General features: G+C 42.9%; 1 protein-coding gene across 3 annotated transcripts; it reads right to left on the reverse strand.

Annotated features, from left to right (window-relative positions):
* Positions 1-1,051: 1,051 nt before the first annotated feature.
* GJB2 (gap junction protein beta 2) lies at positions 1,052-11,497 on the reverse strand. 3 transcript variants are annotated; one of them, XM_048495535.1, is made up of 3 exons: positions 11,306-11,497; positions 6,803-6,859; positions 1,052-3,535 (listed from the first exon to the last, which is right to left on the reverse strand). In XM_048495535.1, the coding sequence occupies exon 3, from the start codon at positions 3,511-3,513 to the stop codon at positions 2,836-2,838; it is 678 nt and encodes a 225-aa protein (XP_048351492.1). In that variant the 5' UTR covers positions 3,514-3,535; positions 6,803-6,859; positions 11,306-11,497; the 3' UTR covers positions 1,052-2,835. The 3 variants fall into 3 exon arrangements, with proteins under 3 accessions (XP_048351492.1, XP_048351494.1, XP_048351493.1); XM_048495537.1 differs by lacking the exon at positions 11,306-11,497 and adding an exon at positions 10,382-10,494; XM_048495536.1 differs by lacking the exon at positions 11,306-11,497 and adding an exon at positions 8,174-8,259.
* Positions 11,498-17,493: the final 5,996 nt, after the last annotated feature.

Genomic DNA, 17,493 nt, shown 5'->3' on the forward strand with positions numbered 1-17,493 from the left:
GGTGCTGAAGGAGAGTTTTACAGATTCTGTGGACAGCCAAAAACACAAACCAGTGGGTTCTAGATAAAATCAAGCCTGAACTCTCTCTGGAAGCTAAAATGATTACAGTGAGGTTATCGTGCTTGGTGAAATTATGAAAATAGAAGACTCTTTGGAAAAGATAATAACTGCCCAATCCAGACGTGGAGGGATGAAGCAATATCTGGAGGCAGCACAGAAGTGAGGTGGAGGATTTGCCCTCCCGGGGCACTTTACTCGGCAGAAGTGGATCAAGACGGTATTACCTTATTGATTCTTTCACTTTTGTGAGCTGATCTGAATCTTTTGGAGGGGGAACAAGGTGTAAATATTTTAATTAATAGAGGTAGCGCAGAGAAGTCTGCAAACATCGGCAAGCATAAAGACCTTTGCAACCTGCACAGATTGTAGCCAGAGAAAAGGCTGTTCACCTAAATTGGCTTTAGATACACGTTGGCTCCTACCCATGTTGATTTCTTCATCAGCTTGTCTGTCTGATTATGATCCATGTGGTGATGTCACATCACAACGTTTGCTAAGCAGACTGTGTTTACCGGGTGGTTTGCCATTGCCTTCCCCAGTCATCTACACTTTACCCCCAGCAAGCTGGATACTAATTTTACTGACCTTGGAAGGATGGGAGGCCAAGTTGATCTTGAGCTGGCTACCTGAAGCCACCTTCCGTTCGGATCTAACTCAGGTCTTGAGCAGAGTTTTGACTGCAATTCTGCAGCTTATCACTCTGCGCCATTCAGCTGGTTAACCTTGTAATAGTTATTACGCATCTTCTTTTTACATCCAATTTCTTTGTTGCTTCAGGTGATGATGCAATTAATAAATGAATTAATAAATGAAAAGACAGGGGTGCTGTGTGGTTTCCGGGCTGTATGGCCGTGTTCTAGCAGCATTCTCTCCTGACGTTTCGCCTGCATCTGTGGCTGGCAACTTCAGAGGATCTTCAGCCCGGAAACCACACAGCACCCCAGTGATTCCTGCCGTGAAAGCCTTCGACAATACAATGAAAAGACAGCTGTTTGTTTTGAAAGCCTCTTTATTATTACCTTATCATTCATGGCTGCTGCAGCTGTGCTGCTTTTCCAAAAGACCATTATACATTCATACAAATGACATAGTTTAAGTCATTAAAATATTTACAAACTTAGTATGACCCCTCTCTCTATATAAATTTCAAGTACCTGTGTTGACAGTAATAGGCTTTTTACTACTAAAGTGGCACTCGATTTACATTCTCTTTTTTGTGTAAACATATTATTACCCCCTAACCCTTCAAGTAAAAAAACAACTGCAGGTGTGGAAAACATAACTTAGTTAAAAGCAGAGAATAATATAAAAAGTGTCATTGACCCAAATCAAATATTTTGTAATACTGGAGTATTGGTCATAACAGAGTGTTCCCTTGGCAGTAAAACAGGCAGTTACTCACGCAACAAGCAGAAGCATGAAATAAACCAAAGTTCCTGTTTGTCATAGCTGGATTAAGGATGTTCTCACAGAGACAGAATTACTTATGCTAGATAATCCTTATTTACGCGTTTGTGCTTTCCTCAAACATCCCGTGATAGCACTGTGATTTTTCCCACCTTCCCATATGGTGTCCAGTTTCTTACAAAGGAAAGGCAGTGCAACACAGAAGCGGGTTTTAAATAGAGGACCCTCTTCCTAAATCAAAGCAACAGTTTGTTTTGATGAAGAAGAGCAAGTAATGGCAAAGTTCCCCCTTTCAAATAATTTACTTCACAGACTCTTCTACGGTGTGCTCACTTATCTTGCTAAATGCAATGGTATAGTTTTGACATTGTTTATCCCAACCAGTACCCTACAGATTGCAATCAAATGCTACATTTCTCTCTTGAATTTTTATGTTATGTTCTCATTATTCCATAGCAGATACAGTTATAGATCTGCCTGACAGCTATTATTGCTCTTCCCAGGAAAAGCAAAACCAGGCCTCCATTAATGACCCAATATTATCCTATTCCGCATCATTGAAAATGCCACACATTTATTTATTAAAACATTTCTCCCTGCCTTTCCTGTTGGTTCAAAGTGGCTTACAATAATAGTTAAAAACATATCTAAGATACTGCCAAACCTAGACACTCAGGCTCAGCTGGTTGCAAGAAAAATAATCTTCATAGCTTACTTCCATATTTCTTTATTCCTCTTGCCGCAGTTTATTCTAGGAACATTAACTTTCTGGGAACTACACATCCTAGAAAGTTCTGGGTGGGGGGAATGAAGGAATAAGGATAGATGGATTAAACAAAATGAATTTTCTCTCAGCTGTCTCCACATTGGATGTGTGGAACTGAGAAGGTGGAGTTCTTTAGCTCAGATTCGCCATCCACGCTAGGGAGAAATTGGGCAGCAGGCAAGCGCATCTTACATTCAGAGCCAAAAAGAATGTGAATTTCATCAGCATCTCTCTAATAAGTCAGGTCTCATGAATGGAATCCTCATAAGTCTAATATCTAAAATCATCACTGAACATGTTTTTTGGGCTGTACAGGTCTGCGCTTGAAGAAACTCTGTGCTGGAAAATGGATATCAACCCTAAAGGCAGTAGTCGATTCACTTTTCCATTTTAAAACAACTTTTCAGTAGCAGGAAGAACTTGGAGTAGTTTCATTTAATAAGGATTAGGCCCTGCCTTGTCCTTGTGGGCACCTGAGTCAGTGTTAGTCAGAGCAAAGTAGCCATTAAAAGACTGCATAATTTAATAGTCACAGAGTCTGGAAATATTGTTGACCATTTTCTGAAATCAATGCAAAATTAGGTGCATGGGTAGGTAAGTTTCTAGTGGCTGGGCAGAGATTTTATGGTCTTCGGTTTTCTCATGCAAAACTTAAGCACTAAGTAAGACAACTCAACCACATTCAAGAGCATACAGATACCTGATACAGACAGCATGAAAATAGTAAACATTGTTTTCTCAGTGGGTCGAGAAATAAAGCAATCTACTGTATTTGGACAAGGCCAAGCATCACATTTCACTAAGCGTGGCATTTTGTAACCTCGGTACATGAAATAAAATGTATACATGAAGACAGATTCAAAGACAATTCTAAAGAAAATGCTGCTGGTGTACGTCCACCACAGGGCACCCTCGATATGAAACTTTTGCCGTTTCAGATTTTCCATGTCAATCTTTTCTCTGCACAGCCGTTTCTTTTCATGCTTTCTGTAAGCAACGTGCATGGCTACCAAAAGGGCAGGAGTGGACACAAAGATGAGTTGCAGAGCCCAGAGTCTAATGTGAGAAATGGGGAAAAACTCATCATAGCAGACATTTTTGCATCCAGGTTGCAGAGTGTTACAAACAAAATCTTGTTGCTCATCTCCCCAGACCTTTTCTGCAGCGACCACGAGAATCATGATGCGGAAAATGAACAAGACAGTCAGCCAGATCTTCCCGATGCTTGTGGAATGTTTGTTTACGCCTCCTAGGATGGCTTGGAGCGATCCCCAGTCCATGGCTGTGTGTATGTCCTTTGTCCTATGAAGGCAAAATTAATAGGGCAAATTATCAGTAATTTCACTTTACAATTAAGAAGGAGAAGCTCAGACAGTAAACACTGTTCCACATAAAGACCTAAGTAAAACTGTAACTTCATTCACCATTTCCTCCTGTCCCTACCCTTCCACGTGCTCTACGCCCCCCATTTGTTGCAGCCTGTTCGGACTAAATGACAAGTGGGGGGCATGAGGGAGGAGGAGGAGAGGAGGAGTTTGGATTTATATCCCCCCCTTTCTCTCCTGTAGGAGACTCAAAGGGGCTTACAATCTCCTTGCCCTTCTCCCATCACAACAAACACCCTGTGAGGTAGGTGGGGCTGAGAGAGCTCCGAAAAGCTGTGACTAGCCCAAGGTCTAGTGCAGGGGTAGGGAACCTGCGGCTCTCCAGATGTTCAGGAACTACAATTCCCATCAGCCCCTACCAGCATGGCCAATTGGCCATGCTGACAGAGGCTGATGGGAATTGTAGTTCCTGAACATCTGGAGAGCCGCAGGTTCCCTACCCCTGGTCTAGTGTGTTGGAGTGCACAGGCTAATCTGAATTCCCCAGATGAGCCTCCACAGTTCAGGTGGCAGAGCAGGGAAACAAACCCAGTTCAGATTAGAATGCACCTGCTCTTAACCACTACACCACTGCTGCTCCTCCATGAAGCACATGGAGGTGAAAATGGGAGATGAAGTTACAATTTGACTTAGGTCTTTTTGTGGAACAGGGTGTAGTAAACAAATAAACAGGAAAATTAAGCTGTTTCCAGACAGTACCAAGGATCAGGGAGAGGAAGTGGAAGAGTAAAGGAATAATAGCCCTGACCTTTTCAGGAAATTAATATCTCCACTAAACTTATATTTATTCCAATAGCCTTAGTGACTTTATGTATTTATTTAGAATATTTCTATGCCTGCTCATAATCCTGCTCAAGGTAGTGTATGATAAAATAATCCTGCTCAAGGTAGTATGATAAAAACCACAGTATTAAAAAATAAAAAACAGCCCACTAGCCATAAGCAGTATGAAAAGTTTTTTTTTTTTAAAAATGATAAGATAAGGCTCTTAATTAAAAGCTTGGATAAAAATATGTGCTTTAGGCATATAAAAGAAAGTAAAGTAGGTGCTAAGAAAGCCTCAAACAGGAGTACATTCCAAAGGTAAGGTGCCACCACAGAAAGGGCCCCGTCTCGTCACCACCCATCTTACCTCTGAAGGCGGAGGCACAGAGAGCAGGCCTTGGTCTAAACTGTGTATCTGAATAATCTATCTCCTTCACACACATACACCCACCAGTATATCTGGTAAATCAATGAAGTGGATGCCTAAGAGTCCTACTCGTGCAGAAGCATGGGAGAAGTAAATAGATAACCAACGCTGCAGTTCAGAGGTTAGGTCCACTAAATGTTTTTGATCCTATTCCACAGAAAGAATCCTTTAAGAAGAACTTGTTGCTGTCATTAAAGACGGGTTAGTTATTACTGTTAAAATGGAAACTTTGGCTATTGAACATATGGAGCTGTCCTCTACTTGAGTTAGATCACTGATCTATCAAAGTCACCACTGCCTACCCTGATTGGCCATGGGTCTTCAGGGTCACAGGTAGGGACCTTTCATATCACCTATTACCTGATCCAGGGATTGAACTTGGCACCTTCCCCTGTAAAGCAGATGCTCTACCACTGAGCCACAGCATTTTCTATTAAACCATGACCCTCAGTTTAGTGGTGTAAAGAAACAAATAGGGCATTTGAACAGAACTATCCTTACTTCTCCTTGTCATTCACTGTCACAGTCCTATACATAATTAACTGGGAATAAGTTTTAACACAGTTCAACATAGTGCCTAGGACTGTGATGGCGAACCTTTGGCACTCCAGATGTTATGGACTACAATTCCCATCAGCCCCTGCCAGCAAGGCCAATTGGCCATGCTGGCAGGGGCTGATGGGAATTGTAGTCCATAACATCTGGAGTGCCAAAGGCTCGCCACCACTGGCCTAGGATAACATAACACTCCACAGCACCTTTGTGGTGTGTCCATACTTGTAATGATGGTTCGTGAAACAGTTAATATGACTATCAGGTTTCCTTTTTTTAAAAAAACGCCGCAGCAGCAATGCCAGAAGGAACTGACTCCCATCATTTATCACTGAAAATTATAGACTGTATTAAATGACATTCCAAAGACACATCCTTAAGAGGGAGTGGTGATTTCTGCCAAGTTCTCCTCCCACTGCAGAGCCATATGGTATTGTTCCTGTGAGTGAACTGACATCCAGGAACAAAGATTTTGAAGACAGGGACTCAGTGCATTGCAGTAGGAGGGGGAATCAACAGAAATCATTGCCCCCTCTTAGGATAACTCAAGCGCTCTTCAGTTTTTGGAATTGGGTGGCTGATTTTAAAAAAAACAGGATTGCTAATTCCAAGCCAGCAAATAACTCCACGGGGATGTGATTCCATAGAGTCAGAGGTGTATCGAGGGGAAATGGCACCCAGGGACAACATCTGCTCCAGGCACCCCCCATGATCAGGGGGGGCAGGGGTAGCTCGGACGGGTGCCGCAACAGCAGGCCAGCTCCTTGCAGCAGACTGGCTCTGTCTTTAGGTGCCTCCCCTGCAAAGCAGCTCTTCCGAGCCAGGTCAGCATGGGGGAGGAGGGGGGGGTGGGGTGATTTTGCACCCCCCCCCCCGCCATTGCGCCCAGGGTCATCTGACCCCACCTGTCCCCGTGGGCGTGCCCCTGCATAGAGTCCATTGTTTGATCTTAGTAGTCTGGAGATGAGTTATAATTCTGTACAATTTGGAAGTTAGCAACCCCAATACATGTCTGTGTTTATAAATATATGCTTACTGTTCTTTCAGATGAAACTTTAAATATGTTTGATTATCTGCTTGAGGCTTCAGCTACTTTATAGACATTCAACACTGTTGGTGGATCTAGTGACTAAGAATAACCGGAAAGATAGGCTAAAAGTTAAGGCAAGCTGGTTGATACCATTTATGGAAATACTGGATTGCGGAGACACCCAAAGAAAAACCTGTCTAAAAATACTCTAGCTGTAGTTGAAAAGATTTTAGCTGTAGCTGGAGAGTATCCTGGTGTGAACCTGCTGTTGCAACACTGCTAGCTGTTAATGTGGAGCAGTGCAGTATAATGGTTAGTGGTAGACTAGGAATGGAGAGACCCACATTCAAATTCCGCATTCAGCCATGAACCTCACTGGGCAACTCTCAGTCACCCTCAGTCTAACCTACCTCGCAGGATTGTCGTCAGGATAATTTGGAGAATTATTATGTATACAGTTCTGAGATCTGTGGAGAAAGGGAAAGATAACTAAGTAACAGAGCATCTATATGACAGTTGTTTAATTATTTAATACTATCATTTTAAAAAATTATATTCCACCTGTTCACAAACTGTGTGCAAGACTATCGACAATGCAATGAAACCGAACCACAACAACCTTATAAGCCATCAGCAAGGATAGAACACTAAACAAAAAATGAAAAATTGCTAAAAAAACCCAAAAAAGACAAAACAGGTAGCAGAAACTGCATACAGCAAATAGTACATAATTAACATTTAAAAATAATGAACGGGAACAACCACCAAATTAACCAAGTTAAAGCGGGAACAAAAAGCATTAGCCTAGAACCGTGGTGGCGAACCTTTGGCACTCCAGATGTTGTGGGCTGATGGGAATTGTAGTCCATAACATCTGGAGTGCCAAAGGTTCGCCACCACTGGCCTAGAATGAAAAGATTCTCAACAGGAAGAGGAAGGTTAGTCGTTCCCAAGAGAACTGAGGTTCTCTGAAGGAGGAATCTGCCCTCAGCCACAATTGTTAGTTCTTCTGAGGGAAACCATAACAGCTAATGGAAACTAAGGCCCCTTCTGCACACGCAAAATAATGCGTTTTCAAACCACTTTCACAACTGTTTGCAAGTGGATTTTGCTATTCCGCACAGCTTCAAAGAGCACTGGAAGCAGTTTGAAAGTGCATTATTCTGCATGTGCGGAATGAGCCTAAGAGTGGTGGCTCAGTGGGGGAGCATCTGTTTTATAGGGAGAAGGTCCCAGGCTCAATCCCCACTATCTCTAGTTAAAGGTATCATACAGTAGGTGATGTGAAAGACCTCTTCCTCAAACCCTGCAGAGCGACTGTCCATCTGAATAGACAATACTGATGGATCAAGAATCCAACAAGTATAAAGTAGCCTTGTGTGGATGTATTCTACTTTGTACTAAATCTCACCTAAAAGGTTGCTTCCAGTGGCCCCGCGTATTTGAAATGTTATATTATTATATGCTAATAATCTTCTGTTGGTTGTAAAAAGACTGCTCTCAGTTTCTTCATTGACAGTACTGAATGCTTATATGGAAAAGCTCACCAACAAAAAGTTTTAGTAGACCATATCCCAGCACCTGCTTTGCCTTTACTAAGAATCTGTCTACACACATGGGTGTACCATATTGGTACAGTGACACAATTAGTGTGGTTTTCATGTAGCTGACATGTAGCCAAACCAAATTGCACAAATCTCCAGCAAGTTGTGAAATGGGTGTTTGATGAGGTAGCTTTAATTATGCAGAGTAGTTCTAAGGAAGATCATGTCACAATGTACCTGTCTTTAAGGAGGAAAAGGGCAGATCTGGGCTCAAGATTTAAAGTCCTCTTGACAATGACGCTGAAATTCTTTAACTCCCTTCGTTATTTACTCCTCCCTCTGCAGGATTAGTTTGGGAAGAATTGTAGGTTTATGATCACAAATCAAATACATTTCTGCTGACCACTTAGGTTTCACTAAACCAGAAACAAACAGGAAAATGAAATTCAAGAGTTTTGTTTGGCCATCATGTCTATGGATTAAATTTTGCCAGTAGTGAAACATGAGAATTGACAAATAGAAAGTTCCTTGAAAAGGAGAAAACTCACTTGTATAACTGGTCTAGAGAGCTATGAGTCTAGAACAGCTTACTGAAATGAAGAGAAATTCAAGTAGATGTTTTTATGCTTGGGTGTTAATTTTCTCACTTCCCATTTTAGAAGCCTAGAGGTACACAGAGTTACAGGCTACAGCTATTTACCATGGCTGTTATTTTAGAATATGCATGTTTCGTCTTCAATTTGAAAATTATTGCAGTAATCTTTTTTTTTCAGGATTACCTTACAAATTACTTTCTCCAGACACAGAAATTATCTTTGAATTTACACTAATTTAGAACAAAATTTGAGTCTAGTAGCAACTGAACTTGAATCTTGCTTCTTTACTGCAGATCATCATGGCAACATACCTGAAAGCATTTATTTACTTGCTCATCTATGTAATAGAAAAGATATGGGAGCTGCCATTTGTATATCAAAAACATAAGACTACTCAAGAAGAAAAATATGTAAAATGGCTCGTTACAACTCTGTGAAGCAAACCAAGTCATTATTATTTGGATTTTAGAGGCAATTGACTCAGCATAGCAAACCATACACATGGCAGAGAGAGCCATATTGGCTGCTGTCTTAGCTTTGCCAATCTCCTGGTGGTGACTAGAGATCTTCCGCCATTATCTCTAGGTAACAGAGATCTGGAGAAAATGGCAGGTAGATTCTATGGCATTGCATCCCATTGAGGTTTCTCTCCAAACCCTGTTCTCCTCAGGATCCACCCCCAAAATCGCCAGCTACTTTCCAATCCAGAGCTGGCAAACCTATGCTGTCCTCAGAGCACAACTACTGCAAGGGGATTGATATATATAGGATTTTGGCCAGAGTTATGACGCTGAGGCAGGCAATAGCAAACTACCTCTGAATGCCCCTTGCCTTGAAAACCCTATAGGGTTGCAATAAATCAGCTGTGACTTGACCACACACACACACTCATATGTATTATTACTTACTAGTAGTAAAGCCCAATGCAGGGGGGAATGCAATGGGCTCTAGAAAGGGTGGGGGGTGCAAGCATTTTAATCTGCAATGGGTTTGGTCTTGCAGGAGTGGGAGTGGGAGAGGGTGGGCAGGGGAATAGGGAGGCTTGTGCTGGGTCCAGCGGGGAGGGTGGCTGATGGCCAGGCCTGGCTTAGTCTTTGGGGGCTGGGAGAGGGCGGGGAAATGGCTGCTGCCCCGCTGGCCTGACTTCCAACCAATCAGCACACAGGACTCACTTTCATGGCTGGAAGTGAGTCCTGTGTGCCGATTGGTGGGAAGTGAGTCGTCAATTCACATTCCTTTTTCTTAGGGAATTATGATTTAGGATTAGGTGTCTCAACCAATTAGTTTCATTGACTTAGACGGTGTAATCTTCCCTGAGTCTCAGTGAGAGAGGGGCATTATTAATAGCGTGAATACATGCAAAATGCCCTTTCCACCTCGAGGGCCATCCACATCACAGCCAATGTTTCAAATACTGTACACAAGATCTACAACTTACATTGCAGGTATTATGGGTGTGACTGCATTTATACAAACTGGAGGAGGAGTGAATATGTATCTGCGTGCCCGCATATTATCTCCTCCCTCAATCAAGCATTTCTGCCTTGTGTCTCATATGGCTTCCTTTTCTGTTCAGTACACTGGAGCAATATGAGACAAACTATTAAAGAATAACGAGAAAACGTGTAAACACAAGGCTGAAACAGCATGTGGGATTTTAATTAAAAATTCACCACAAATAGGTCTTTTGGAAAGAGATTGGAAGGATATTAATTTATGTCTTCGGAGAGCAACCTCTTGCCCCAAGGGAGAAAAATGGGCGTTCCTTGCTCCTTGGAAATGCGGCATGCAATACTTTTCATGACTTTTCATTTGGGGAGCTGTTGAAGCATGTTAACGCTTTACTCACCAAGGGAATAATGTACTTGTTGAATCACTAGTCTCCCAGCACTCAGAGTACTCAAAGAGGGCTCATTAACGGGATCTCTCTGTCCCCTCTCCTCCCAATGAATCATTGAAATTCTAAACACAGTTCTAAATCAATGTAAAAGGAGGCAGAGATAGAATATAAAGTGTGCATGTTACTAGGCAAAGGATTCCCACCAATGCATCTTCCCATGTGCTAAAAATGCTGGACTTTTTTTTTCAAGTATGAATGCGCTAGTGGAGACCCTTTGATTTTCTTCTTCTCTCCCTGTTCTAAGCTCTGTTTATCACTTTTACAGAAAAATCTCTAAATTTCCCAACGGATATTAAGGAGGAGGAATACTCAGTTAATGTCCATTAAAACCAGCATGGTGGCCAAAGGAGGGCTGGAATATCACAAAATGAATTGGGGGTGGGGATTAATAAATGGGGAGAGTTTCCCACCCAAATCTCACTATAAATCTCTGCCCCGGTTCACTCACTGTCTCCAGCTCAGATTCTTTATGAAGAACCTCACAGTGTTTTAATAGCAGAAATCCGAATTCCATCAAGAACAAAAGAAATGGCCACCTTTTCCAATGTGGATACCACACAGCATATTTACAACGAGTTGCAATCCCTTTGGGAAAACGGGCTCATTTATAACGATTGCAACTCGATATAAATATGCTGTGTGTGGAATGTACGCTCATATCCTATCAATATGCCAATATGTCACAGAGTAAAATCTGCAGTCAGGTTGCATTATTCTGCTTTTCTGATTTCGACCCCCTCTTCAACGCATCCCACCCTGTTTACGTGCCAAGCAGATCTGCCCCAAACCCAAATTCAAGCTCCTTTAAAAACCAAGCCAGACTATCTCTTTCACACCCACCCCGTTCCCAAACAACCCCATTACCCCCCTCACCTTTCTCAGCTCTTTGCGGGCGGGGTGCTCCTGCCGGCTTCTAGCTTGTCTCCTGCGAGGTCCAGAGGCGCCTCCGCTGCCCCAGCAGCTTTAAGGTAAGCTCCTCCCCCCCCCTCACCTGCGGAGGCTTTCGGCCACGCCCCCTGCAGCCAGGCGGAAAGGAACCAAAAGGTTGCCTCAGGTGCGTCTTTTGACTTCTTCCCTCACTTCCAGGATGAGGCAGAGACCCAAATGCAGCTGTGAAAATACCTTTCACAACACGATGAGTGTCATGCCTGAAGTTTGGAAATGAGCCCCTGACACTCCCCGCCTCAGATACAGACGCTCAGTAGGGATTGGCTCCTTTTCCCATAAGATCTCCATAAGAGATTTATGAAGAGATGCACCTGGTGAAGAGAGATTCCTTCCCTCCCTCCTTCATAATCCAAGAACGGCAGTCAGCCAAAATCTTGGCAACTTCATTGGCAACGTATTTATTAAATTATGCAAAGTATGGGAAGGCAGTGGAGAGATTTTTCTTTTCTGTAAGACAAGATCTTCAGTCTCTCAGAGAAACTGGTAGGCAGTAGATTCAGGGCAGGGAAATGTACAAACAAAAAACCTACTTTACTATGCATGTTTTGTGACGGTACTTGCCAGTGCTGGCAACTTTTTGCTGTGTTCTTCCAAGTAGTGACGACAGAACTGGCAGAAACTGGCATAACATTTATATAAGAGCATTGGCTCCTTTTGAAAAACAAAACAAGCACTACACATACCTAATTTAGGGAATTCACTGCTGCACCATGTGGAGATGGCCACTAACATTAATTAATTAGCATCTATTTAGTCATGGTAACTAAATGGAGCTTCCAGATTTAGAGGCAGTGTAGCTTGGCATGTCAGTTGCTGGGGTATACAGGATAGCTTAATTTCTCTAACAATCTGTCTGGCCACTACTGCAAACTGGTTGCAGGACCAGATGATGCTTCATCTCATCTTTAGCAATAATACTCATGGGCAGAAGAAGTCTGGTCCAGTTTTATTGGAAGAATTCACCACCTGCCACAGAAGTGTTACTGGCACAAATGATGCCCTATTATATGAAATATTGGTATTCTTAGAACTACAGCTTGCAAGAAAGTCTTCAAAAATGTTTAGAGGGTACTGAACAAACTGTCCTCTCTCTAGCCTTTCTGGCAGTGTTGCTCAAAGAGATTTCACTACATTTACTTCACTATTTTATTTCACTACTTTTTGTTTGTTTGCTACTTGTTCTTGGCAATGTTTTTTTCTTGTTCTTGCTAAGTTACCGGTATCTCTTTTGAAACAATAATTTACCTTCTGCTGGCCAGTGTGGTGTAGTGGGTTAGAGCAGGTGGGTTCTAATCTGGAGAACTGGGTTTGATTCCCCACTCTTCCTCTTGGGCAGCAGTGGCTTTTCTGGTGAACCAGATGTGTTTCCGCACTCCTACATTTCTGCTAAGTGACTTTGGGCTAGTCACAGTTCTTTGGAACTCTCTCAGCCCCACCTATTTCTCAAGGTGTCTGTTATGGGGAGAGGAAGGGAAAGGAGCTTGTAAGCCACCTTGAGTCTCCTTACAGGAGAAAAAGGTGGGGTATAAATAGAACATAAGAACTAGCCTGCTGGATCAGACCAGAGTCCATCTAGTCCAGCATTCTGCTACTCGCAATGGCCCACCAGGTGCCTTTGGGAGCTCACATGCAGGATGTGAAAGCAATGGCCTGCTGCTGCTGCTGCTCCTGAGCACCTGGTCTGCTAAGGCATTTGCAATCTGAGATCAAGGAGGATCAAGATTGGTAGCCAGAGATCGACTTCTCCATAAATCTATCCAAGCCCTTTTTAAAGCTATCCAGGTTAGTGGCCATAACCACCTCCTAAACCACCTCCTGGTACAAACTCCTCCTCCTCCTCCTCCTCCTCCTCCTCTTCTTCTTGATACGTCTGACAGTGATAGTGTGGGTGTGCCCCATTTCCAACAATCAGATAAGGAGAAGATAGTTGAAAAATGCGATGTCTGATCCTTCTCTTGTGAGAGGTTTTAAAAGCAAAATTTTGGGTGGGGGTAGTTTGTCTTCAGTTCAGTTCAGACAAGTGTTTTGAAGGAATTTAAATGAGGACAGGGTGGTGGCTGGTGAGTCAAAATGGGCAAAGTCTGTGGTGTAGATGGAGAAATAACAGCAGTGGAAAGACCTGAATAGGTAACCAGAGAGACAATAAAGATGTTTTCATACAGACGCTTTAGCTCAAATTGGGCTGAACTGTGAAAGTAAAACCTATATGGCAATTTTACATTTGATTTATAGGCTTATCAGCAATAGCATGTGACAGATGGGCAGTCCCATCCAAAACTCGAGGCAACCGGAAACGGTGCTGCTGCCGTGCTCCCCCCTGTCTCCAAAGGGCTTTCAGGCAGTGTGGGGAAGCAGCTTAAATGAAAAAAACAACCACCCACCTGAAAGCCATCAATAAGAGTTACGCCACCCTTTTGCGTGGCATAAGTCCATGGCTCCAGCTGCGTTCCCAACTCTAAAGCTTCACCCCCACTAATGCCCCAGCATGATGTTGGATGCATGGTCTAAAACCTTGGTACAAACATCAAAGTGTATGAATTTTCAGAATAAAGTTCATTTTGAGGGGTCAAATTATAGAATATTTACAGAAAACTACACTAAAATCAAATGTGGTGCCTTCTCCACCAAGATGGCAGCAATTTCAATTAAAATTGCCATAACAGTTCCAAATTGCTTATAACCCATTGGAATGATGTAAGGAAGGTTTCATTTCAAAATAGTAAAATATATATTTTACAAAAGGAAAAAGTGCAGCTTGTTTTAGAATTGTAAGATGAACAACAAGCAGAGCCCAAGCATTTTTCTGATCTTGGCACAACATTGGAATATGCTACCCATCCCAGTCATAGCTATTATACACACTCCCAAGACTTCAAAAACCTCTACTTTCTCTGAAATAATATAAAAATTATTTAAAAGATCTGTGCTGTATGCACAGAGTAATGTGTCTCCCCCACTCTAAGGACCTGACAATTGGGAAAAATGGGTGTGGATCAAGAGTAACAGAAAACAGAAAGAGAATGTCAGATGGAAGTTAGCAATCTTCATGCCTCATTACCTGGAAACCTTGTTCTGTAATCCAATTTAACACATTCTTGATAATCTTAGTCTGAGATTTGGAAGGAAGAGATTAGGCCTAGATCCCAGTAAACCCTGTTGCAAATTAAATCCTGGGAACATTACCCTGTCTTTTGGTGTTAAACCAAACACTCTGATTCAAGGCTGTTGTCTCAGTTCTTGATGTGGCATTTCTCAGGTGGTGTTTGATTTAGCATTATGATATAGAAGGAACTGAGGTTTTCTATTGACATAATCCTGGAATTCCTCAGGAAAAAAAGCAAGATTACTGTATTAACATAATTACTTCTGGGAGTGATTCACTTAGTGTAAAATGCTAAATTAATCACCCCCCCAAATCACAGATCTCACAGTGTCTACATTGTCTTGACCTGCTAGGCTACACAGAATTTTTCAGGAGAAAAAAAGTAATCAAGCCAACTGTGGGAATAGGAAGACCTGATACAAAGAAACAAACAAATGTTCCCTGGTTTTCCTGTATCCCAAACAATAAAAATGCTGCATGGTTGAGAGAAAAAAAGAAGTTCAAAAGAGCTAAAATCTGAAGAAGTTTTTTTTAAAAAAAACAAACAGAAAATGAGATAGTAAGTCCTGATGAAAGGGGGCTAGTTTCTGACTGGACTGCTTTAAGTAAATGCATTCAGCAGTAAACCAGATGGAGGCGCTATTGTCAGGAAAAATGAAACCATTGCTCATTGGACTGCAATGCAATCATTGCCCTTCTGATGGAGGTAAACTTAATTTCTGCTCTAATTTTTTGCAGTATTGCCTTATAACGAAGTAAGGTCCACCATATTTTCTGCTCAGTGGTTGTGGCAAAAACATGAAGAAATAATTTTGAAGAGGCAAAAGTATTTCAACACACATTACAGATTTTCTTCATGGATAGCCTGTCCTTGTCACCCGAGTTGGGGAGGAAGCGGTCCGAGGGTATAGAACAGGGGTAGGGAACCTGCGGCTCGAGAGCCGCATGCGGCTCTTCTGCCCTTGCACTGTGGCTCCACGAGCCGAGCTGCCGACCCCATCCTTGCCCGCCCTGCAGGCAGCAGAGCGGGCACACCAACTGCCCACGGTCGGCTGAGCCGCGCCGCGGGCTTCCCCTCTCGCCCGCCCCGCAGGCAGCAGGGCGGGCGCATCCATGTGCTTCTCAGAATGAGCGGAGTAAAAGGTAAAAAAAAAACCCTATATATATAGTGTTATCTTTATTTTAAATGTCAAAAATTATTTGCGGCTCCAAGTGTTTTCTTTTCCCGTGGAAAACGGGTCCAAATGGCTCTTTGAGTGTTAAAGGTTCCCTACCCCTGGTATAGAAGGAGACACAGAAAACCCCACTGTATGGGTAAAATTCAATCACAGAAGTTTTATTGGTGTGCTGGCAAAAGGAAGCAGAGGCGCAACATAGAGGATGGTGCCGGCACTGCTGTCCCCCAGTAATAACTTTCCCCCAACCCAATGCATGAGGAAAAACACCAAGACCTGGAGTAGCAAGATAGTGGGAGTTATCCGGGCATTCACCTGTGGATGAGCTCCCCTTGCTGCCAGGGGATGCAAGCCACCCACAGTCCTCACCTGGTCATGTGGTTCACAGGCTCGTTCTACTCCCCCCCCCCTTATGGAGACTCCCACCAAATAGGGAGGGCCAGCACACAGGCTCCTCCTCCCCTGAACGAATCAGTCCCCATGCGCAGCTTACCAAAGAGTGAGGCCACCTCACTCCCACCTAAGCTTCCTGAGTCAACAACCAATCACACAAAGCAGATCTGATCAGTGGTGGGATCCAAAAATTTTAGTAACAGGTTCCCATGGTGGTGGGATTCAAACTGTGGCGTAGCGCCAATGGGGCTGGGTGGGGCACGATGGGGGCGTGGCCGGGCATTCCTGGGCAGGGCTGTGGCAAGGACGCAGCTGCTGCGCTGGTCCTTGGGCGGGAAACAAATGCACGCAGGCGCAGGCTGCCACGCACGCCAGTACATTTCCTGCTAGACTGCTTCAAGTTCTGCACGCTACTGCTGAGTGGAGGGGCGTAACTAAGGCAAAAAAATCACGTGGCAAAATCACCAATTAGTAACCCCCTCTCGGCACACACAAATAATTAGTAACCTACTCTCGGGAACCTGCTGGATCCCGCCTCTGGATCTGATGCTGTGTAGCCAAAGGTCCATACCCCATTCTGACAGATGGATGCCGTCATTCCAATACAGCACCAGAAAGCGAAACGAAATGTCTAGGTGGGCGATGCACCTGCCCCCTAGAGATTGCATATTCTTAGATTGTCATGCATTATGATCTACATATGAGAACTGCACAATTAATTTCTCTTAATGTCTGCTTTGGTAATGTGCGAGGCAATCCTTAGAGATCCAATAATCTTACTTGTTTGAGAACTGGATCAAGGTAGTACAAAATACAAGGTAATACAAGACCATACAAAGCAACTTCTGTTGGTAAATAGTTACAAGGTTTTCAGTCTCGCAATACCATCTGCAAGAAAAGTGTTGAGAAACTTGAAATGTCCTTTTTTTGCCTCCTGGCTATTTAACGTTTCAGGGAAAAGAATTTAGCAGAACATGCCGATAGGAAGAGATTGCAGACTCCAAGCGTAGACAGGTACCCTCCACCAATGGACAAGACTTTTCACCTATTTGTACATATTTCCTGAAGGGTTCTTTAGCACAAGTGCTAAATTGTGCTAAATTACGGGAAGACAGGAAAGGAACTGGTAAATATTCCATTCATTTTGTAAGACTGTATTTGCAATTCCTCGGAACAATATGTGACAAACAGAAGTTCATTCAAACTCCAAGATTACAAGAATGAACTTGTTACCCGGTAGTCGAACAACTGTGATTAAAAAAGAATGAAGCAAAAAAGTCTCCAATTTCAGAACATGAGACGCACATCTTCCCTCCCTCCCAAAATATATTACACATAGGAAAGTGCTTTGCATATTCTGTAAGAATACTTTACTTTCATACCCTAATCATTATTCTTCCTGATGACGTTTCTTCTTCTTCTGCTTAATCCTGGCACAAATA

The sequence above is a fragment of the Sphaerodactylus townsendi genome, linkage group LG04, assembly GCF_021028975.2.
Source record: "Sphaerodactylus townsendi isolate TG3544 linkage group LG04, MPM_Stown_v2.3, whole genome shotgun sequence".
In the NCBI taxonomy this organism is placed as follows: domain Eukaryota; kingdom Metazoa; phylum Chordata; class Lepidosauria; order Squamata; family Sphaerodactylidae; genus Sphaerodactylus; species Sphaerodactylus townsendi.